The sequence below is a fragment of the Barbatula barbatula genome (genome assembly GCF_947034865.1).
Source record: "Barbatula barbatula genome assembly, chromosome: 2".
Taxonomy (NCBI): Eukaryota; Metazoa; Chordata; class Actinopteri; order Cypriniformes; family Nemacheilidae; genus Barbatula; species Barbatula barbatula.
Window position 1 is genome coordinate 13,698,507 of NC_136767.1, and position 21,131 is coordinate 13,719,637.

Consider the following 21,131-nt stretch of genomic DNA (forward strand, 5'->3'; position numbering starts at 1 on the left):
ATATCATGGCAAAAAGTATATACAGCCACAGAAAAAATTAAGAAAGCATTTCTAGATGTATTGTGGCCAGTCCAGTGTCTGTTGAATTTCAACAAAAACAAACCTCAGGAGTGACATCCAACAGCAATGTGAAGGACTGACAGCATGACAAGACACATGAAAACCGTGTCTAGAACAAATCCAGGTTATTACATAAAAAGTAATTTTTTACATTTTCTTAAATACATGTACAAAAATTACTGCTGTATTGTTTAAAAGTGAATATGAACTTGTTTTCTTTGCAGTATTTGAGGTCTGAAAAATACAGAGCATCTTTGACGTGTTTCTCCAGTTTTCAAATTTTATATTGTTTGTTAAAATTTTATAGAAATATTTTTAGTAGTTCACAAAATGATCATTTTACCCCAACACGCACATATAAATAGGAAAACTGATTTTGAAACAGTTCATTCTTTTTGCGGCTGTATATCAGTGGCCTACACAGTCTATAAAATCTAATGTAACAAAAATAAGGAAGCTTCAACTTTGAGTATTGCATTGCATTTCATTTTTATTTATATATCACCTTTCACAATAAAAATTGTTTAAAAGCAGCTATACGTCCATCTATTTGTTTATGAAAATGATCCACAGTGTGTGTGTGTGTGTCAGAGTCTAATACATATTTTGATAACATGCTAAATGTTTGTGTCATAAAGCTGTTATTATCCCTGAGAGACAGTTATAAAGGGCATAAGCACGCCAACATTGTATTCAAATCTAAAAAGTCTATATTCTGAGGGACAGCTATTCCCTCTCAGTGTGAGTCCACCGGTCCCCATCCTGTGTCTCTGTTTAACAGCTGTCGCACAAATGCATGATTGCATCTATTTTATCAAAGCGACGCAGAGCCAGGAAGTGACGCAGACCTGGCAGTTTGTCGGGGATTTGAGGTGTCTAGCGCGTATGGAAATCTAAGTGCCATAAAGAGCAGCACAGCAGGACAGACGCGATCTGGAGTTACAGCGTCTTATCTCGGCGGGGCGCAGTAAAATGATGGCGACAGGGGACGTGACCCATCACTGAAATAAAGAGCATTGAACTTTAATGGCCAGTAAATGTTGTAAAGGCGGCCTGGCGAGGACACTTGTAAATGAAATGGCTGTGAGGGACAGAAAGCACACAGTCGCTGTACTAGTTTGACAGAGACGCAATGCTGTTATAATGGATGTCAGATGCATTGTGAAATCCTTCGATCCTTCGGTCAGTTCTGGGTTCCTCATTAGTCGTGAGAAACACCACAAGAGGGCGACATATGCAAACGTTTGTCACAATGCCCCATACAAACATCTACCTAATGATATACTGGTGGCTCGTGTTATAGATACGATATATAATTGCATTGTTAGTCATATTTCATTTTAACAGAGTTACTGATCTTCAAAACGTAGGTGGGAAATGAACCGTGGTTTTAGTTGAGAAAAAATGCCGGCAGATTGATAAACACCGAGATTTAGCACCGTAGATTTTATCTAGTAAATCTCGCCATATAATTACAGTAAGTTACATTAGCCAACGACCACACCTACCCTAAACCTAATCTTAAATTGATAAAAAATGATGAATCGACTGTTTTCAGCGTGACAAAAATGACGCGGTATTGTAGTGCGCATGCCCAGTGTATCCTTTCTAGAAAAAAACGGCTATAGTTACTATATGGTTTATTTCGTGTTCATATAAGAAAGTTTACGCAATATAGAAAAGTGAAGGTAGACCCTGTTATTATCCGTTATAAGTCATATAACCTGATTCCACATGAATTCCTTAGGTTGAACACTTTCAAACAGCTTGTTTAATACTTTTAAAGCACCCTGGCGGCCGTACCATATATTTCACACAGTCACAGGTTATTCGACACAGTGGTGGTGTTGGTCACGATGAGTCCATCAGGGGGCGCTAGAGACTTCAGCTAGAGGACTGAGCTCGTGTGCGTCACTGCGTTGCGTTTGTCTTTGTGTCCACCGCTTACTGAAAGATGGGAGGAGTCCAAGCCGGCTGAACTCTGTGACAGCATTATACATAACAAATTTAAATAAAAAGCAATCTGTGCAATGTTAGACAGATGGTTATAAGCTTATTTTTTTCTACTGAATCATTAAATAACTGAAATATATGTTCACTGCTGACTCTACCTCTTTGGGGTTTAGATGGGGACTGTACACGCGTGGCTAAATTCCCAGGATCCTCATTGATTACACCCAGGTTTCGGTTCCACTGGTTCCAGTTAACTTCCTCCACACTGAAAGATACAGAGAGGAGAAATGAACCAATTATTGCTACTGTTTCACTCTTATCTGCCTGACAGTAACACAGATCACAGGCTAAGAGTGTACCTATCTAATAAAAGGCGAGTGGACACTTACAAGAAAGTTTACAAGACTTCTAGTTTATTCAGATCTTGTTCACTATCTATATAGTAACTATCACCTGAAACACCGGCGTTGATCCGGTTCGTGTCCATCACCCAGATCTTTCTCGTCCCCACAGCGCAGCCTTTCTTTCAGACAGCAAGGAAGAAACCATTCCAAGTCCAAGATGGTCATTGCACGCTATGACACAACACAAGAACAACGATCTTATTAAATGCCATATTAAACAACAAAAAATTAAAATCATGCCAAATCTCGTCCTGGTGACCCCATTTGTTCATAAATTCATGCTCGTAATAACTTATATATATAATCATATATACCTCAAATCTGAATTTATTAGCAAATGCAGAAATGAACAATAAATGTGCTGTCAAAGTTACAGCATCGCATGTATCGTTCTTACCTGTAGTTTCCAGATACTGGTGCTCTCTTTGTGTGTGTCCTCCACGCTTTTATTCATCAGAGCGATCAGCATGTTTAGCAGCAGAATGTATGTCAACACTATATACAGGATCATCAGCACGTAAAACACTGTCTGATATTTATACTGGTCTGTGAACTCCAGATCTCCCATGCCAATGGCAAACTTAAACAACTCCAGAGTGGTGCGGTAGATGTTATCATATTCTGGTTTCACGCAGTCTCCAGTTGAATTTTTAGAAAGAGGTTTGAATAAGGAACGGCTCGCCGGTCTAGGTTTACCATCAAGAAGAGTCACCACAGCTGTTGAGTAACATAAACAGTTCATTAATATAATTGAAAAAGTGTTGCACATTAAAAAATACTGAATGAATATGATATGATATAAATGTATTTATCCTTTCAGAAAATTGTTCTGCACCATACAGAAAAATGAATAGAAAAAATGAGGAAGTATGCTCTAAAAATAAATAGTACTAAAAGTGGTTCTTGGCTCATTATTATAGGGGAACCACTTTTAGTGCTATATAGAACCATATCTTGGTGCTTCAGTGGTGCTGTATAGTTCTTCAGCGGTTCTATACAAGATATGATTCCATATGAGATTCTTTCTTTTTTTTAGTGTACATTATAAGGTGTGGCAAGCAAGGGCGATACCTGCAGAAAATCCAATGAGAAAGACCATGTACACGACAAGGAATCTCCGAATTTCTCCAAGAATCATCTGGCAACGATCAAAAGGTTTAATAACTTTACTAAACATTTTAAGCGATGCTTTGGGTAAACCAAACATACTTGAAATGCATAGAATGAGAGAGGATTGGACAGACAGAGAGAAAATTACCTTTTGTATCATGACACTGTAGATTCCCATAAATTTGGATCCTCTGGAGAAGTAAAGCAGATTCACCCAGCTCAAAGCAAGACTCAAAACTAGAAATGCCAGGTATTCATCTTGACGACAAAGGTACAGTACAGCACACACCATGAAGAGCACGGCCTGCAGTAAACTAAGGCCACACAACATCTGTTTAGTTCAAAGGACTAAGACATAAAAGCTCTGAAGTTGTTTACACAGAGGAGTGTCAAGAAACTCACAATAGGTGATCAGTGTATCCGTCTATCACCAGGGACTGAAATCTTGGACGCTTCCTAATCAAATCTACTAACTTAAAAAACAAAAGCAGTCATTAGTTTCTGTGGGAGGTTTAGTTTTAAAAAATGTATGTGAATGTATGTATGATCTCGGTGGTGAACTCTTAAACAAAAGCATTAAGTGGAAAACTTACCCCTCTAAAAAAGAAGTAAACGGCTCCAATGGTGGTTATAATGTGTCCTGCTAAAAACAGCTTGCGCTCTCTTTCATTTGTATAGTAAAATGGAGGCTTTATTCAGTGGCAAGCGACAGAAAGAAAGAAAAAGTCAAATATATCAATCAGACATCATATTTAATTTCACATTTACATTTTGTGATGTATGTTTAATGGCACAAAATATTTCCACCTAATTTTAATAGGCCAAACGTGATACATTTTGACACAAAACTACTCACTAATGTAGTGAAATAAACATGTTTATGTGTACTAGCTTGACCTTCACTATGAGGGATAAACTACAACCCAGCTAACAATTCTTGGTTCCCAGAACGTAAGGGGAATGTTAGTTTTTGGTTCCCAGAATGTTATTTGTACGTTTTTTTGTTATGTTTTTGGTTATCCAGGAAAGTTCTCCTTAAGGAAATTGGGAAAAGTTATTTTGGGTTCCAAGAAAATCCTAACGTTCTGGGAACCAAAAAAGGTTAGCTGGGTTGTTCCCCTAACGTTATAACAATTTATTTCTGACAAAAACAAACCTTAAAGAACCTTTTGGGAACCATCCGGGAACTTTCTGTCTAAAATATTTCTGGGAATATTATAAAAGCAGCCTCCAATGTTTTGGAAACATTATTTTCTGGTCTGAATCCGTTTTGGTACCCAAAAAAGAACCAAAGGGGAACCAAAACTAACGCTTAGGGAACTTCCTGTGTTTCTATTTAGCTCATTGGTTAGAGAATGGGGTTAGCAACACCAAGGTCATGGGTATGATTCCATGGATTGGACATACTTATAATTTTGATGCACTTATGTCTTATGTTGTTATAATTGCTTCCAATGTTTCCTCATCTGTAAGTCGCTTTGGATAAAAGCGTCTGCTAAATGACTAAATATAAATGTATGAAAGGTTTAGAAAAAAGCTTAAAGAAAAAATGTTGCATTGGCTGTACCTGTCCTTCTTGTCGGTAATAAGATACTGTTGTGAAGATGCAAAGGTAGACAAGGTAAACGATAAAGTTGAAAAAGAAAATCCGTTGAGCAAATCTATCCCACTTCTCTTCAAGCAGTTTATTAAGCGGCTCAATATGGAGCATCTCAAGACGGTTCTGAAATAGTAACCGTAAAAGTTGCTTTCATCACTCTTCATATAAACCTTTTGTGTCAATAAAATGATCAAATCGAATTATGCAATTATTTTCAAATATTAGATTTTCAGCTAGAGTAATTTGTCGTCTTACAGGAATCTCGCTGCCATAAACAACTATATTCAGCACAGAGTTCTTCTCATAGCTGTCGAGTGAGGCGAGATCATACAGTGAGGAGCACACCGGACCATATGCCCACTCTGTGATCTTCCGAGACAGCTGTCTGCAGTCTTTGAACTCCCTCTGGACAATGTGCTTAAACACCTGGTGAACAAAAGAAAATAATATCATAATGCTTGAAAAAATGTAATGCTTTTGTGTGAGGTGAATTTGTAAAAGTACAGTTCTTCCCAGAACCTAAAAAAGACATGTCTGTGACTGTTGCACAGCTGTCTGATACGATGTCTTGGATAATCCCTTGAAGGCAAATAACATCTGAAGTCATGTGAGAAAGAGTCATCTATTCAAAATCAGGAACATCCAAAAACAAAACACAAAACCGCTTGTATTTTAAAAGAGCACCAATGAATCACAGTGTTAAATACAGTTAGGTCCATACATTTTAAATATTTGGACAGAAGCACATTTGTGTTATTTTAGCTGTGTATCAAAGTTGGAAGTTGTGAATGTGTTTTTCTTTAACATATAGAGGATGATGTCATCATACGACACTTTTATCTCATATGGACGCCCAGGATATATGTGTTGCTGAGCATAGAGGTGTGTTTTATGAAGAAATGATTTAAGGAAATTAAAAAGCTTTTGATTCAACTGTCCAATTACTTTTGGTCTCTTGAAAAAGGGGGGAGCTTCATATTAAAGAGCTGTAATTTCTAAGCCTTCAGTGTCCACTTTAAGACAATATTCATTATGAATATGTAACTCGAATACACTTTGATACATAGCTAAAATAAAAAAATAATGGTCCTAACTGTATATCTCTAGAACAGTCAAAATGATCCGGAAAGAGGTTTTTCATGCAAATTACATATGGTTTTTCATTTCTAAAACAGCAATAGTCCCTTACCCCAACTTTTCCAGTTTTGGCTGCGAGTTTGATCGGTGTGAGTCCCTGGTTATTCTCAGTTTCCTCCAGTTTTAGTTTTGGATGGAGTTGAGCGGATTTCTTTAGGATGTGATCATACATGGCGATGACAAACTCTGTGTTCTCAGGGCTGTTATCTGCTATTGCTACTAAAGCGTGGAGCACCATGTTTCCATGAGAATCCCTCTGCCGGACATCCACTGGCTGGTATTGGTTTTCCATCAGGAAATTTACGATGTCTGGTTGATTCGTACAAGCTGCCAGAGACAACGGCAACTCACCTGTGAGGATAACAAAGAGTTGCAGAGGATATTGAAACATTTCATTTAGACTAGGCATTTTATGCATTGTGCAGCAATAAATTGAACAATAACAGTTTAAGATAAGACTTTTACTGTTTTATTTGACAGAATTGGATTAATGAAATAAACTGGAAAAAATAACTTAACATAAATGTACAAGGTTACAAGGGTGTGAAATAACATGAAAAACGTGTAATTTAACTTTTCAAAATATGTTTTTAATGATTTTTCCTGGCACCCAAGCTGTCGGGATATTACCGCTTTTTTACAGTGTATGCTTACAAAAGAACCAGGACCTACCAAAATAGAAACACATCCCTTCATTGGGCTGAAAGAATTTCCCACAGGCCTTAGCGTGGACATCAGCCCCTTTCCTAACAAGCATCTGTACAAACTTTGCACTTCTCCTTTCAATGGCAACATGGACAGCAGTCTGACCTGTGGCGAGAGGTTATTGCATAAATGGATTTGATAACATTTTACATCTGATACTGTTGATTTTGAGAAATGATGCTATGGGTCTGACCTTTGTAGACACTGTCTGTGTATGCAGCATTGACAAACTTCTTTACATCTCCCATTTTCTCTGCGATGTCAAGCAGATATTCAATGGTGTCATTTTCACCGTCCTTTAAGTTTAAAAGAGCTTTGTGCAAGACTGTCTTTCCATTGGACTTATCTAAAGAAGGGGGGGTGAATATCGGATTAAAGTCTCTTCTTATATTTTAGTTTGTTGATTAATACAATTGAGATATTTTTACATTGAGAGTCAGTGAGGTGTTTCATGTTTTTGTGCAGGTACTTATGTAAACCCTGCAGTTTAGAGACGTCACCACGGGAAACGGCCTCAAACAGCGTCTTGATGGTAAAGGCATCACTGTCTTTGTGAGACGGTTCCTCTTTCACATTTCTGATTCCCCTGTGTGCAGAATGGAACCACTAATGTTCAGAATCTATTTCCATAAGATCTTTTGAGAGCATGCTGACAAATCAGATTCACGAGACACACCCGTCGTGTTTAAACCCTTCCATGCATGAATTATGACAACTTATTTCAGCATTTTTCCCTGTGTTTGTTGTTCTAAAGACTACTAAAGAGATATACTCACTTGTCAAAATGCAAGTTGAATTTGATTCTGGGTGTGGCATCCACTACGTCTTCCAGGTAGTTGGAGTCCATGGGCATTTTGTCTTTACCAGGACTTTTTTTTGTGTGTTTGGCCCTCGCCCTCTCCTCTTGTGACCGGTCATCTGTCTCCAGGTGGAAAGATGTGGGACTGTTGTCTCTTGATTTACTCATAGTGACGTCTTTGTCGTCCCACAGCTGTAGTTAAAGCTGTATGCTGCTGAACTATTTATAAAATGGGACGAATAATTATAGTGTGATTTTATATGCAGTAATGTTTATAATTGCATCTAATCTGAACATACACTGTGAAAACATTATTGTTTAAGGTAGTAAAAGTACTGAGGTCTTCAAAAACAGAACATTCATAATGAAGAATTTAAAACCATTTTTGTTTAGTCTGTATGTTGAATTGTCCATAACACAGCACACATCACAGCTCTAAAAGCCCTTTACTAACTAAATTATTTAAATTTCTTCAAGCTCTTTCTTGCTATTTGACCCCCTCCTGACAATGGATTACTATTATCGCAAGAAAACCATGTGCATGTCTGTCATATTGCAGGGTTGATGTACTGGATATTCTCAGTTTTAGAATATTATAACCCGGACTCTCTGTAAATGGCTCATATAAGATTACACTGAGTGGAAACAGACACTCATCTCGCATTACAGACTGAATTATCTGGGCAATAATGCAGGATAAGGCACAAAGCGTGCAAGACTTGTGACTGGTGTTTCAAGAGAAACTGTAAGTTAAAATTTTCTTTGGTTTTGTAGGAAAATGTGAACAATCCACTAACACTAAGCTCTATTTAGAAACACACACGTGATTATCTTGTGACATTTTGTCACATATCTCTTACAAGGCCGGCTCTGTGTTTTAAAAGGTTTATTTTACAATTTGTTCACAATGAAACAATTAGTTTGCACAAAAAAAGGGACAAAATACTTTATAAGCCAACTTGACATTTGACGAATTTACACTGCATTTATTTTATACATTTTTTATTCATATTCATTTTGTGCATATAAGTTCTCTGCTGAAATGAATCATAACAATGGTCTTGTGACTCAGTAACAGGAAGTGACAGTACCAAAGAATAAGCAAATCTAGTTTCAGGTTCTTTATGCAAGGTTTATCTCACAGCCATAATAAACCAGTAATTAAACCTCATAAAAAACATCTCAATACCTCATCTAGGAGATGCGATACTAATTTGATATGGTATGGTAAAAGCAAATATATCAAGTGTGCAAGTGATATAAAAGACTAAGCTAGGTGTGGCAGGATTTTACAAATCTTTGCCGACCGAATGATCAATATCACTTTCAAGCTATGTGGTCCCATCCAATTAAAGCTTTGCAAAAGTCTCATCAGAACATCCATTATCATACAATTTTGTCTGTAAAGATGCTGCTTTCTAATGCATTGGAGACTTTTGTTGAATATTGTGGCGTTGGCTCTCTGTAAAATGAGATGCCATTACATCACACATAATGCGACATTACACAGGAGATGTACAGATCCAGCATATTTTAAATCATCATCGTCAGATTTTAAAAACGATCTGAGGAAATATTTACCAGATCTCACAAATACGTACACTAAAAAAAAAGAACTGAAAGTATTTGGTAACTCAATATTCTAAATAAATGTTAAGAAACAAAACTGTCTTTTTGTCTGCCATCATAAAGTATTGATTCTCTGCACTAAAATGCACCGTTTATAAATATAGCATTTTTATTTTAAAGCCTTACATTTCAGAAATACACATCAAAATGATCAGATCTACTCACCAATAAATTTTTGGAACAATTTTGGTAGTATCCAATTTTGTTGATTCAGATCAGGAGCTTGAGAGGCTGAACACATGTATGATATGAACGATAGCGTGCTCTCTCTCTCTCTCTCTCTCTCTCTCTCTCTCTCTCTCTCTCTCTCTCTCTCTCTCCAAGAGGAAGAGAAAGCAAGATATTTTGAGATCACTCAATGTCTTCGAAAAAGGCGGGTTGTATTGATTTTTAGAGAGTGCTATTACATGTTTTGATATGCCTCCGCCTGTCCATTCCATGTTTACAATCAGTAAACAACTCCCCCATTTACATCAGTCAACAGCCTGAGTGCCCATTTAAGTTCCACAAGTCTTAATGCGCCTTTTAGAAATACATTTCACTTTCATCCGGTGAGATAATTTTTCCGTGATGTCAACTATGTTAAACAACTGCCACCTAAATGATGTGCTGGAATACATATCCTTTTTCTGTTTTGTTAAGAGCTACATCTGACACATGAAAGCGAGACTGAGGTGGTACTATTGAGCAATTGTGCTTTCTTAGCTCGCATGGTTTCCTGTATGCAGAATGAGGTGCCAAAACATTCACACGCGCGTTACTGTTTGAGTGCACATACAATGCATCCTATAACATTCTACAAAAAATTATTATCCAAAGTCACTTTGGATAAAAACGTCAGCTAAATGACTAAATGTAAATGTAATCAAAACAAATGTCTTCAACCATCTCTTTATCCATAAAAGGCCAAACGTCTCTCCACAACAAATTTTGATTTCACATCAGAATACGTCATTTTGTATCTTCGTACATTTGATCATTAAACACCATGGCAACTCCAAAAGCAGAGTCAACATCTTTACCATAGACTATAGGAAATGGAAATACTGCCTCCACTTCCTGTTTCAGAACTGGGTTGCATGACAGAGCACTGCCACTACCTATAATCCTTTTCACCCCTGCAGACTGTAGGTTTTCAGGGGGCATCATAGTGGCCATGTTCTGAATAATGCCCCTGCACACAGCCCGGGCCACGTAACCCAGAGAGAGGTTAGTGGGTGAGATCTGGCAGACGCTGGCGAGGGCGGAGGGGTCGTGCCGTTCTCCCAAGAGCGTTGGGGTCACTGTTAGATCAGTGTTGGGATGTGTCAGGCCAGACTGGATCAATTGGGAGTAGATTCCAGACTCACTCACTTCTAATCCTATGAGATTAAACAACAAATACATGCAGTTAGAAACAGAAGAGACTTAAGATTCACGTTTTTAGTATCGCTTTCATTTAAAAATGTAAAATTTAATCTAATGTAAAAGTTGAAACAGTGTCAGAAATAATAAACATGCTCATTAAAACAAATAATGATTGAAATATTGCTGATTTACCAAATTCTTTCATCCATGATCCAAGCATTCTGACAAAGGTTGCCATGACATTGCCTCCATTAAGCGATGCAGCCACTGCCAGATAAGAGCCGTGGAAGTACGGGAAATAGGCAATGGGGGAGAGGGGGTCTGGAGAGCTCGGAGGGCAGAACTCTGCAGGCATGGCGAATGTCAACTGGGCTGAAGTGCTCATGTTTAGTACTAGTGATTTAACACAACAATTCATTATTTATTTGCGCATGTACAGGGGTCGGACAAAATGATATCTATTGTTATAGAGTTAATATTCATCATGCAGACCACCGTGTAATAAAAAAAATATTATGGTATTCAATGGGGTGCAAGAACTGTTTGGTTATAAGCATTCTTCCAAATATTCTTCTGTGTGTTCATCAGAGCAAAGACATTTATACATTTAGACATTTGGAGCAAATCGAAGGGGAGGAAATTATGACAGAATTTTTATTTTGGGGTGAACTATCCCGTTTAAATGCCGTTTATAGTTGAGCTATTATGGCTCAGACAGATGAGTAAAATACTAACAGCTCAAAAAATATTACAAGCATAAAAGTAAGCACACAATTTTCAGAGTAATATTATGCCTATGCTTTTCTTCACCAACACAAAAATCTGTATAACTTGTAAAGAAAGCATCCTATAAGAGATTGTACCTGCGTCTCCACTGTCAGCCATGCAGGAGTATACACTACACTGGAAGTCTCCCAGCGCTGCACTTACAGGTGTGTGAGCAGGGATGCCATACCATTCAAATGATGTGTGACCAGCGACAGCGCCTGACTCCACCACTACAGGCAAGAGATGCACAGGAAAACCAGCCTCCTTTAGACTGCAGGATATAAAAAAGGCCAATTCAGGCCGTTTCAGAAGTAAAACAAATATAACTTAATTTCACTTACATTTGTTTGTTCCATTGGTTTGTGCTTGTGTTGAAGTAGCCCCAGCTGGCAGCATTTTGCCCAGTCATGACACAGTTTTCAAGGCTACACAGCATGGACACCACATAGTCTTGGATGGTCCCTGTCACAGTGAAGTCTGACAGGAACTCAGGCCTGAGTAAAGAAAACTTAAATGTCAGTATTATCAGCATGATACAGTTTTACTTTAGCTGTGAATGTGAACACCATTTAAAATATATATGGAAGCCTGTATTGTTGATTCTGTGATTGCAGGGAAATGTGTGACTGTGATTCTACCTGTGTTTCATGTACCAGAAGATGGTTGCACAACCAAAGCCAGTGGCCACACTCAGGTGAGAGTCTGGTTTAGGTAGAGAAGAAAGGAAAGCAGTGCTGCATCTGCCATCCTGCCAGCTGATCAGCTGACTTACATCTTTGGGAATGTATCTAGTGACAGCATCTTCCTTCAGCCATTCGCAACCTGATTTATTTGTTAGAGCACAGGATCATACCTTGAATTAATGCATGTCGTGCAATGTTAATCCATTCTACATTCATAGTGTTATTTAGGCATTAATGGGCATTAACCATGCATTGTGCTGTTATTTTTGGAAAAATGTTAACCTGTTTTTGATTTCCACAGCAAAAGACCATGCATTTGTCCACATATTCCAATGCTTTTCACTTTTTGCATCTTGTCTTTGGGTAAAGCATCCATGCATCGGTTCAGAGCCGTGGTTATTAGTGCAGGGTCCTGCTCTTTAGCCTATGAGCAACCACAAAACAACAAGCGTGTAAATTAAGTATACTTTAAATTGTTAGTCAAATGTTGTTTTGTCTTTGAATTTCGTGTTTTTACACTTCTGATACTTACATGTTTGTCTGGGGTGCAACTGATGTCGGAGTTTGTGTGGAAACTCGTGCAGTCTGTTACAGTCTTGGAATGCTCATCCAGCAGCACGACTTTAACTGATGTTGTGCCCAGATCAATGCCGAGAACAAACCCAGCATTACGACCAAAAGACGTCGCCATTTAGATCTTAATTAATCGAGGGATCGATGTGCCGTCAATGACATTTATTTCATTGATATTAACTTTTGACTGTGCTAATATCTCTGCTGAGTTTCAATCCGTCCAGAGTCCGTTCCGTTTCATAACGCGTTGCGTACTTTTTGACCCTTCGGTAGTTCCGTAGAAGGGGTGAAAGGTAACTGAAAATCAGCCTTTATTTCAGACTAAACCGTTTTTTATAAATATTTGCAAACTATTATTAGTGTTGTTTGAAATTAAGTACAAGTTTATCCTTTAGCTGAAATACTAATAATTTTAAATAATTTTCTCTAAAAAGTCCCAAGATGCTTCGCGAGAAAATGGCTGACCGAGGATGACACACGCTGCGTTTCATTTGTAACAAGTCATTTTTCCTAAACAATACATTCCCTGGTAAAGCATAGTATAAGAGAAATGTCGCATAATAATTGAGAGTGTTTCGCAAAGTATGCGTTCTTAAATTACGGAGGCAGACTCTTCGTATTTTGTGTTTTATTGTCATCTTGATCCTAACGGTAGGTAAATGGGTGTTATCGTGAACCTGCAGTGCGATATTCAATCATGCTTTCTTCCACTATCCGTGTTTCACGTGTCTCCGATGTGTTGACTTCTAGGCTGTTTAACATCCCAATATGGCCACGGTAGCAGCTAAACGCGAGGGACCGCAGTTCATCAGCGAGATGGCAGTCAGAGGAAACGCCGCTGTGCTCGATTACTGCCGCACGTCCGTGTCTGCTCTGTCCGGGGCCACGGCAGGCATTCTCGGTTTAACGGGACTATACGGCTTTGTGTTTTATTTCCTCGCTTCTTTCTTGTTGTCTTTACTCCTAATTCTCAAAGCCGGACGTCGATGGAACAAGTGCTTCAAATCTAGGCGGCTGCTCTTCACCGGAGGGCTCGTCGGTGGCCTGTTTACCTACGTGCTCTTTTGGACTTTCCTTTATGGAATGGTACATGTGTACTGAACATATTCTTAAACCAGAAAATAGAAAAGTAACAAGATAGAGATGCTAATCTCGAGATTAAGTGCAGATTGATGTACCGTAGATCATGTCCGTTATTTAATATGTTAAACTATTAGATCTTAAAATATTTTCTTTTCTGTAATTATTGATCGCACTGAAACTTAGAAATCTAATCATTGTCTGATTTTCTTCTGTAATTTGACACGTTCCTACTGCTAGATACGTTTCTACTACTTGCTTTCAGAGCACAGATGGTTAGTGAGTCACTGCTCGGTTTGGAGTGTTACACCTCTGAACTAAAGCCTTTATCAAGAACAATGTTAAACAATACAAACTATTAATTGTATTGCCCACATAATTTTTTCACAGCCATTTTGACGAAAATAAATCTTTAACCCTATGGATTTCTTGATGTTGATTTGTAAAGGATTCCGTGCCTTGTCATGATAAGAAAATGTACTATATAAACTCTGTGGACAATACGTACTAATATTTCAAGTTATTTTACCTAATTGAAAAGTCATTTGATCTAATTAATTTCTCAGATTTAATTGTAGTCATTGTAGTGTAAATTAATAATCTTCTGTTAAAAGCATTTGTAACTATTAGCTGTCATGTATTAGTTTTGATAGATTAGATAGGCCTACTAATTTTACAATTTGATTCCATTTCATTTTCTCTTGACTATGCATTTTAACAGACAATACTTTTCCCATTTTTATTTGTAACACTGTATACCCCTCTAAGAGTGTTTGTTATTTATAGACACTGAGTCAAAGTTTTAGACACTCCCACTGATTAGCATTTGCCCCATTTTAAGAAAAATCATATTTACACTACATTTTGTAGTGATCCAAAAATTGTTAGTTGTCCTTGTATTCTCTGAAATTTTATATTTTAACTTAAGACACTCACTTTTGAGGTATTGGAAATATTTTATATTTACTGTAAACAGAATTGAAAGACTTTCTGTGTATGGTGGGCATGTTTGTATTTGTCTCCAAAACATTTTAAGCATTTAGGCAGAAACCTAAACAGACCAAGACTACTTAATACAGTACAATGTTAGGATATAGACCATTTTGCAAGATGTAAACAATAAGCACTTGCCAGGATTCCTTTGTTTTTTCCATTTCACATACATTATTACATCTACAATTTTTGGTTTGTGCCCACCCAAAACATATTTAATAAATTGAATAATGTACTTTAATCAATTAATTAATAAAGTTCTGGTATGTAGTTTCTTCGTAATAAAAACTTCCAGCGCCACCTAAAACAGTTTAAAAAGGACTGAAATGTTTCATTTTGGTATGGCGCATTCATCCGTTGTCATCGCTTCTGTTGTACTTCCACAGTAAATCCAGCAGGATTTCAGTTTCAGACAAATCCTCTACTGGTTGCGTGGTCTCAAGGACGAAACAGGAAAAATCATCTGTTTTTCTGTACCCTGTTCAGTCCTGAATGATACAGAACCCATTGGCTTTCTCTCAGGACTGTGAGTTTTGAGTGCTGATGGTCGGATCTCTCTTTCTGGGTTACTATTTGGCTGAGATGATTCTGATGTCAGCAGCTGCATCTCTGCTGCCGGTTTCTCCTCCTGCTTTTGTCGTCTTTCTTGGCGATGGTGACCATGATGTCTTGCATGTTTTTTTTCCCTGTGCTTCCCAGGTTGTTTTCTACAGGTGCAAACATTGTTAAATAGAAGTTGGTTAAAACATTACATTTTCAGGTTAAACAGGCACAAAGCAACATATATTCAGATGAAATGGTAAACTAATGGCACCTCCAACACACAAACTCCAGAGTAGAATCTTACTTTGTGATCGCCTCGAATTTTGTCTCTCGGTAGAAGGAACTTTTGCTCATCATGTAGAGAAGAATCATGTCACAGGCGAAAACTGCCTACAGAATGAGATGAACACAAATTGCGTCTCAAACTGTACACACTGAATCACACCGTTCACCAGTCCGGACAGACAAAGATGAACAGCAATAGAAGTTACAGGGATAGTTTCTGCAGAAAAACTAAATATATATTTAGAAAAATGTTGGTAACTGAATAACGGCGGTACCCAATGACTTGCATTGGTTTTGTGTCTGTACAATAGAAGTGAATGGGTCCTTCCATTGTTCGGTTATCAATATTTAAAAAAATATCATCTTTTGTGTTCTGCGGAAGAAAATAAGTCATACAGGTTTAAAATGACAACAGGGCGACAGAAATGATGACAGAATATACATTTTTTTGTGAACATTTGTGACTGGTCCATATACTTACAGCACCCATTAAGGCAAGCCCAGAGCCTATATTGACCATTGTAGGAATAATGTTGAATTTCCCAGCCTAGAAAACAGAAAAGTTCACATAGTGGCTACATTTCAGTCACTTTTTAGTGACTAGAAAATGGATTTTAGTATTTCTTTCTTTACCTTTCCGCTCACGAGTATATCAAAGCGAATCCCATATACTTTATATAGATTTCGGAAGGTCTCCCCTCCTGCATCTTTGAAATAACGAGCAAACCTTAGAAGAAAGAAGCACTTTTAATAATGTTATAACATATTTCAAACAAAACTAGATATATAGTTTAAAGGAAAAACTGTTTAAAGGTGCTGTAAGCTGTTTTTTAGATTTTTAACAAACGGCTATATCTAAACAGAAATCTTAACAGTCTCTGTGTACAGTTATAGGTTCTGTACACAGCAACAAAAAAAAGGTCAAGGGAGTCAACTGGAAAACAATCCACTGACTATTTGTGCATCAGATTTACTGACATGTCTTTATAGGGTGGGTAACTAACCGAAACTTTCTGAATGTTGGTGTAGCTGAAGTCAGTAAATTAGAACACTACCTAAAATTGTAACCTGAAGCGTACGAGATGTTTGAATTTAAATTTTCAGAGGCATCCAAACGTGTGAAGCTATATTCCGGGATACAATGGGATTCATCCTTATCCAAATCACAATTCCACTCAATTCCAACTCCAATAGCTCCACCCTGTATATGTGTATAAGTGAGAAGAAAAAAGCAACATAACTAACACGAAACACAATACCTTGCATCCATTCACATATGATGTTTTTGCCTCCATCTCTGAAACAGCTTTATAACAAGCAACTCCAATCAACATCTTCAAATATTCATTTAGAAGTAAACCAGATTAAAATTTAACAAAGAAATATTGAGACATGTCATTATTCATTCATTTAAAGCACTTGCCTTTGTTGCCAAATCCTGGAAACTGTAGCCAGTCCACTGTATCACATCTCCCACCCGAAAGATAGGACAGTAGGGGTGATACTTTCTATCATATTTGCATGTCTTCAAATATGTGCTGTTGCGGGTCGGTAGGACGTTTGACCTTTAAAAGAAACATAATAGGAATCAAAATAACAGTTTTTAAAACCTTAAAGTTTGTTTTCATTTTCCAAAGCATTTCAAACAACTGTTATTGGCCTTGACAACATAAAAACATTTGGTCAAATGTTTAGTTTTACCATAAAAAAAAGTTTCTACATGTTTATACAAATGCCGTAATGTTAATACAAATGCATGCAGTAGTTTACTGTTCTTTCCTGTTAGTTTACTGGGAATTAACTTTGTTCCCAAATACAACATTTGATTTTTTTAAATGTATAAGTAAACATTAATATGCATTAACATGTAAAACGATTAATACATGCTGTAGAAGTAATGTTTGTTGTTAGTTTATGTTAACTAATACATTGAATTCACCCTAACAATTGGAACCTTATTGTAAAAGAAGTTCAGATATGCCCAAAATGATGTTCTCTGAAACAGCTTAACTATAGTCTAACTTCTATTGTGAAAGACGTGTGTGTGCATGAATTCCGTGTATTACGCAGAACAGGTGATGTGAGTGCAGTCTAAGAACTGAGGAACGGGTGTCACCCTGTCACCTAACTTGAAATGTGCAGGGCTTGTTGTTGTCACGGCAAAGGATATAAAGACAGCCAGTCTCAGCAGATGCAACACGCGTTGTGTTGGTATAAATAGAGATGAACAAGCGCCAGATATTTATAGCAGCTTGTGCTGTGCCATCAGTATCCAAACATAACATATTACTGTGCCCAGTCAAGTCTGCTCTTTCACTTGGCTACAGGATGTAAGACACATGCACATTGCATAACGCAAATCTAGAAGCGATAGATTCAACAAAAATGAAAATGTATTAAATGAAAAATTACTTCATCATGTAGTCACACGTATGTCATTCCAAACAGAATTGATTATATTTGGTTTAACTATCCCTTTAAGTTGATTTACTTTCCCTCACAAATCTAGTTTGAGCTTATGACTTTGTGATTATTAAATTACTGTTATGTTAATTTCATATTACCAACACTAGCTATTTAACTAATTATGGAAACATTGTAAATTGTACTTCACTGTGTGTATACTTTCCCCTTTTAGGTGTCTTTAATTTCTAGGAGACAGGAAGTTATGCGAAATGTTAAATCCAGTGCCTTGTATTTAGCCGGATGTTGAGGAGATTTATGCTGCTGATTGTACCTGCACATCCGACTCTGATGGTGTTTTGCAAAGGAAATAACATGCAAAATATTTAGCTTGGGGAACACACTGTAGGAATAAGAGATATCAAGATCCAAAATAAATTCAGTTTATAGCCTTAGTGCGTTCGGAACATCATAGTAAAGACTGTGCTTAATGTACAGAGATCCTTTCTGAGCATACCTGTTTATTTCAAGAAACATTTATTTTCCGGGCTCTCAAGCAAACATAAACAAGCTGGCAGCACTCCTTTACTTTGGACTTACTTGGAGAAGGCAAATTTGGGAAACTTGATGAAGTTCTTTACATAGATTGTGAAATGTTCTGCCTTCGCAAGCATGGGCTCCCTGTTGTAACATTTGACACAGGTTCAAACCAATATGGCATTTTTCTTGGAACAGTTTCATACAGGGATAAAAGTGTCAGACATTGAAGTTGAATCACTATGAATGAATTTATTATTTATTTTAAATGTTTTTTGATTATACAACTTTTCTTACTGTGGTGTATGGCCTTGCTCAACAGGGCACCAGGCATGAATCTCACATGTCCCTGTGTTGTTCAGACAGAGGCCTGTCTTCACTCCTGAATAAACAACAGTCAAATTCAAGGGGGTACATTTAAACCTGCCAACTGGTCTTATAAGATTCAGGGTCAGTTTCGCGGACAGGGATTAATTTAAAACAGGACTAGGCCTTAGTTCAATTAAGACGTTTTTACAAACATGCCTAACAAAAAAGCTTTACTGGTGTGCATTAGACAGGGGCACTTATGATTTTTAAAATATTTCACTGCAAGATATATTCCGTTTTGACAGCTCTAACATTTACTTTAGTCTCGGACTAGTCTTAGACCTTGTCCTGGAAACTGCCCCACAGTGTTTAATGTAGGTTTTGTGTGTTTACCGTGGCCTGCTATGACACTTTCCCCTTCCAAACAGTCATCATCACTAGTACAAAAGCCATCTGGCACCTTTGGATTCTGAAGTGAAGTAAATGGAATAAACCAAACAAATGCAGTAAAATCAACAAACCCATATCAGCACAAATCTTGACTTAGTTTCCTCTGATTAATGAAAACATTGTTTTTAGCTAGAGAAGCTTAAGAAGTGCAAAAGTATGTTTCTGGTGTTTTTTGGGGGAATAACAAACCTTGTCTCTTACCTCAGAACAGAAACCCAATTTTTGGTTTGATGTCACTAGGTAATTTGTTACAATAAAGAAGACCCTGTCCCCCTTAAAAACAACACATATGAAATCACAAACTAGACATTTTCAGTAAGTTATGCGCGATTACATCATTGTTTTTTTTCTTATGTCAGCCTTCATATATATTTGACACTATTTAATAGTGTAAATGTTCTAATATGAACATAGGTAATTTTACTTGCGAAGGGATGACATAATCCTCTGCACCCCACAGTTGAAGACCGTGTGCACTGCTGTTGGTAAGATCTACGCCCTTGAGTTTGGTAAACACAGAGCTCTGGATGGCTTCCTCATTCTCCTGATATCCTTTCTTCCAAAGAAAAACCCACCTTGAGAAGAGATTTCACAGGGAGTGAGGGAGAGACGAAGCGAGATAGAGACTTCTACTATATACAGTATGGATAAAACACCATGAAGGGTAAACCACATTATATTTTGGTTGCATAATCCATACAAAAGATAAAAGAAATCTTTGAAATCGTGTTGCTTGGCTCGAAAGAAATCTCTCTCAACACAGCACAAAACTTGCAGAACGACCATTAAGACGGTGACAATACAGTGCATTCAGTCTTTCCCTTCCCATAAATAACATCTGATCAAGACATGAAGCTTCAACTGTCGGCGTACATTGGTTTTGGTGCAACTGTAATAGTACAATTATTGGATTTGTTAAATAAACAGCTGACTATTTTGAAAATTAAAACTTTCTGTCAACCGAATGACCCCGCTCGTTCACCCTGCCTGTGCATTAATAAGGAAGCAAAAGGCACCTACCCGATCAGATATCCAATAACCCCCAGCTGAAGGAGTCTGAACAGCACACCGACCTTTTTGTTTTTAGCGATGACAAATTTCTCTGTTTTGTAATCGAATAAAGATAAGAAAACGTTAGCCCAGGTTTGAGCCATGCTCGTGCGTGTCAATGACAGCCCCGGTGCAGCTGTCGCTGCTCTGCTCCGACTGTCGTGCAGCCGCTTCTTCCTTCTTATTTACTGCGAACATTTGCTCAAAACTGTTGTCGTTCTTATTTAAACGAATTTCATGTGGATAAAATACATCTATTTACACAGAAATTGTAATGTTGAAATGAATGCGATCATTTGGGATACGCAAATTGGGGATTAAAGCTAGGTTTTAAAAGCGCTTTTTGTATTTCGTATAGAGCCATTTTCAATGTATCCTTCCTTCTATAGGAAATATTTAATCAATAACAGTATCACTGATAAAGCAGCTGACAATGAGTGAATAGGTCGTGATACAGTGGAGAACTTCAAGGTTAACAAAACGAATTAAGTTGGGGACACTTTATTTTACGCTAATATATAACCTTGGCATATGCTATGTATATTGTAGTATCTACTATAAATTATAATTTCATGTTACTTACCCTACACCACACCGTAATCTTGACCCTATAGTAAGTATATTAATTTAATCATAACACCGTACCATTGACACCTTAAACGTAAGCTTTACATTATATTGACCAATTCAATTTATAGTATTGATTTCGGTTC

At 37.4% G+C, this 21,131-nt stretch overlaps 4 protein-coding genes across 6 annotated transcripts; 1 reads left to right on the forward strand and 3 right to left on the reverse strand.

Annotated features, from left to right (window-relative positions):
• Nucleotides 1-532: 532 nt before the first annotated feature.
• trpv1 (transient receptor potential cation channel, subfamily V, member 1) lies at nucleotides 533-9,681 on the reverse strand. 2 transcript variants are annotated; one of them, XM_079450980.1, is made up of 16 exons: nucleotides 9,563-9,681; nucleotides 7,746-7,987; nucleotides 7,398-7,555; nucleotides 7,163-7,315; nucleotides 6,937-7,074; nucleotides 6,317-6,615; nucleotides 5,383-5,553; nucleotides 5,095-5,250; nucleotides 4,121-4,216; nucleotides 3,930-4,000; nucleotides 3,676-3,841; nucleotides 3,489-3,555; nucleotides 2,815-3,134; nucleotides 2,467-2,588; nucleotides 2,172-2,278; nucleotides 533-2,041 (listed from the first exon to the last, which is right to left on the reverse strand). In XM_079450980.1, exons 2-16 carry the CDS (start codon nucleotides 7,934-7,936, stop codon nucleotides 1,926-1,928), a joined length of 2,331 nt encoding a protein of 776 aa, XP_079307106.1. In that variant the 5' UTR covers nucleotides 7,937-7,987; nucleotides 9,563-9,681; the 3' UTR covers nucleotides 533-1,925. The 2 variants fall into 2 exon arrangements, with proteins under 2 accessions (XP_079307106.1, XP_079307107.1); XM_079450981.1 differs by having other exon boundaries at nucleotides 3,930-3,996; nucleotides 4,117-4,216.
• Nucleotides 8,641-13,607, reverse strand: shpk (sedoheptulokinase). Of its 2 annotated transcripts, none has more exons than XM_079450982.1 (7): nucleotides 12,728-13,607; nucleotides 12,478-12,619; nucleotides 12,151-12,334; nucleotides 11,854-12,006; nucleotides 11,608-11,783; nucleotides 10,937-11,137; nucleotides 8,641-10,758 (listed from the first exon to the last, which is right to left on the reverse strand). In XM_079450982.1, exons 1-7 carry the CDS (start codon nucleotides 12,884-12,886, stop codon nucleotides 10,349-10,351), a joined length of 1,425 nt encoding a protein of 474 aa, XP_079307108.1. In that variant the 5' UTR covers nucleotides 12,887-13,607; the 3' UTR covers nucleotides 8,641-10,348. The 2 variants fall into 2 exon arrangements, with proteins under 2 accessions (XP_079307108.1, XP_079307109.1); XM_079450983.1 differs by having other exon boundaries at nucleotides 9,672-10,758; nucleotides 10,937-11,089; nucleotides 12,728-13,009.
• Nucleotides 13,283-14,269, forward strand: emc6 (ER membrane protein complex subunit 6). The gene is made up of 2 exons (XM_079450985.1): nucleotides 13,283-13,419; nucleotides 13,519-14,269. Exon 2 carries the CDS (start codon nucleotides 13,537-13,539, stop codon nucleotides 13,867-13,869), a length of 333 nt encoding a protein of 110 aa, XP_079307111.1. The 5' UTR covers nucleotides 13,283-13,419; nucleotides 13,519-13,536; the 3' UTR covers nucleotides 13,870-14,269.
• A 504-nt stretch (nucleotides 14,270-14,773) lies between these two features.
• Nucleotides 14,774-20,570, reverse strand: p2rx5 (purinergic receptor P2X, ligand-gated ion channel, 5). Its single transcript, XM_079450984.1, has 12 exons — nucleotides 20,389-20,570; nucleotides 19,793-19,943; nucleotides 19,570-19,641; nucleotides 19,312-19,387; nucleotides 18,907-18,991; nucleotides 18,673-18,753; nucleotides 17,093-17,234; nucleotides 16,725-16,870; nucleotides 16,303-16,396; nucleotides 16,151-16,216; nucleotides 15,689-15,774; nucleotides 14,774-15,548 (listed from the first exon to the last, which is right to left on the reverse strand). Exons 1-12 carry the CDS (start codon nucleotides 20,520-20,522, stop codon nucleotides 15,263-15,265), a joined length of 1,419 nt encoding a protein of 472 aa, XP_079307110.1. The 5' UTR covers nucleotides 20,523-20,570; the 3' UTR covers nucleotides 14,774-15,262.
• Between the last annotated feature and the right edge of the window lie 561 nt (nucleotides 20,571-21,131).

What these genes read in the sequence shown, in the direction of transcription:
- trpv1 (XM_079450980.1), bottom strand. Translation starts at nt 7,936, where the DNA reads ATGAGTAAATCAAGAGACAACAGTCCCACATCTTTCCACCTGGAGACA. An exon ending in CACAGACAGTGTCTACAAAG is followed by an intron (nt 7,075 to 7,162) that starts GTCAGACCCATA and finishes CTCTCGCCACAG; the next exon opens with GTCAGACTGCTGTCCATGTT. An exon ending in CCCATCTAAACCCCAAAGAG is followed by an intron (nt 2,042 to 2,171) that starts GTAGAGTCAGCA and finishes ATGCTGTCACAG; the next exon opens with AGTTCAGCCGGCTTGGACTC.
- shpk (XM_079450982.1), bottom strand. Translation starts at nt 12,886, where the DNA reads ATGGCGACGTCTTTTGGTCGTAATGCTGGGTTTGTTCTCGGCATTGAT. An exon ending in GTTGCACCCCAGACAAACAT is followed by an intron (nt 12,620 to 12,727) that starts GTAAGTATCAGA and finishes GGTTGCTCATAG; the next exon opens with GCTAAAGAGCAGGACCCTGC. An exon ending in GCTGTGGAAATCAAAAACAG is followed by an intron (nt 12,335 to 12,477) that starts GTTAACATTTTT and finishes CAAATAAATCAG; the next exon opens with GTTGCGAATGGCTGAAGGAA.
- emc6 (XM_079450985.1), top strand. Translation starts at nt 13,537, where the DNA reads ATGGCCACGGTAGCAGCTAAACGCGAGGGACCGCAGTTCATCAGCGAG.
- p2rx5 (XM_079450984.1), bottom strand. Translation starts at nt 20,522, where the DNA reads ATGGCTCAAACCTGGGCTAACGTTTTCTTATCTTTATTCGATTACAAA. An exon ending in TCCAGGATTTGGCAACAAAG is followed by an intron (nt 16,871 to 17,092) that starts GCAAGTGCTTTA and finishes ACACATATACAG; the next exon opens with GGTGGAGCTATTGGAGTTGG. An exon ending in AAATTCGAGGCGATCACAAA is followed by an intron (nt 15,549 to 15,688) that starts GTAAGATTCTAC and finishes TTGCACCTGTAG; the next exon opens with AAAACAACCTGGGAAGCACA.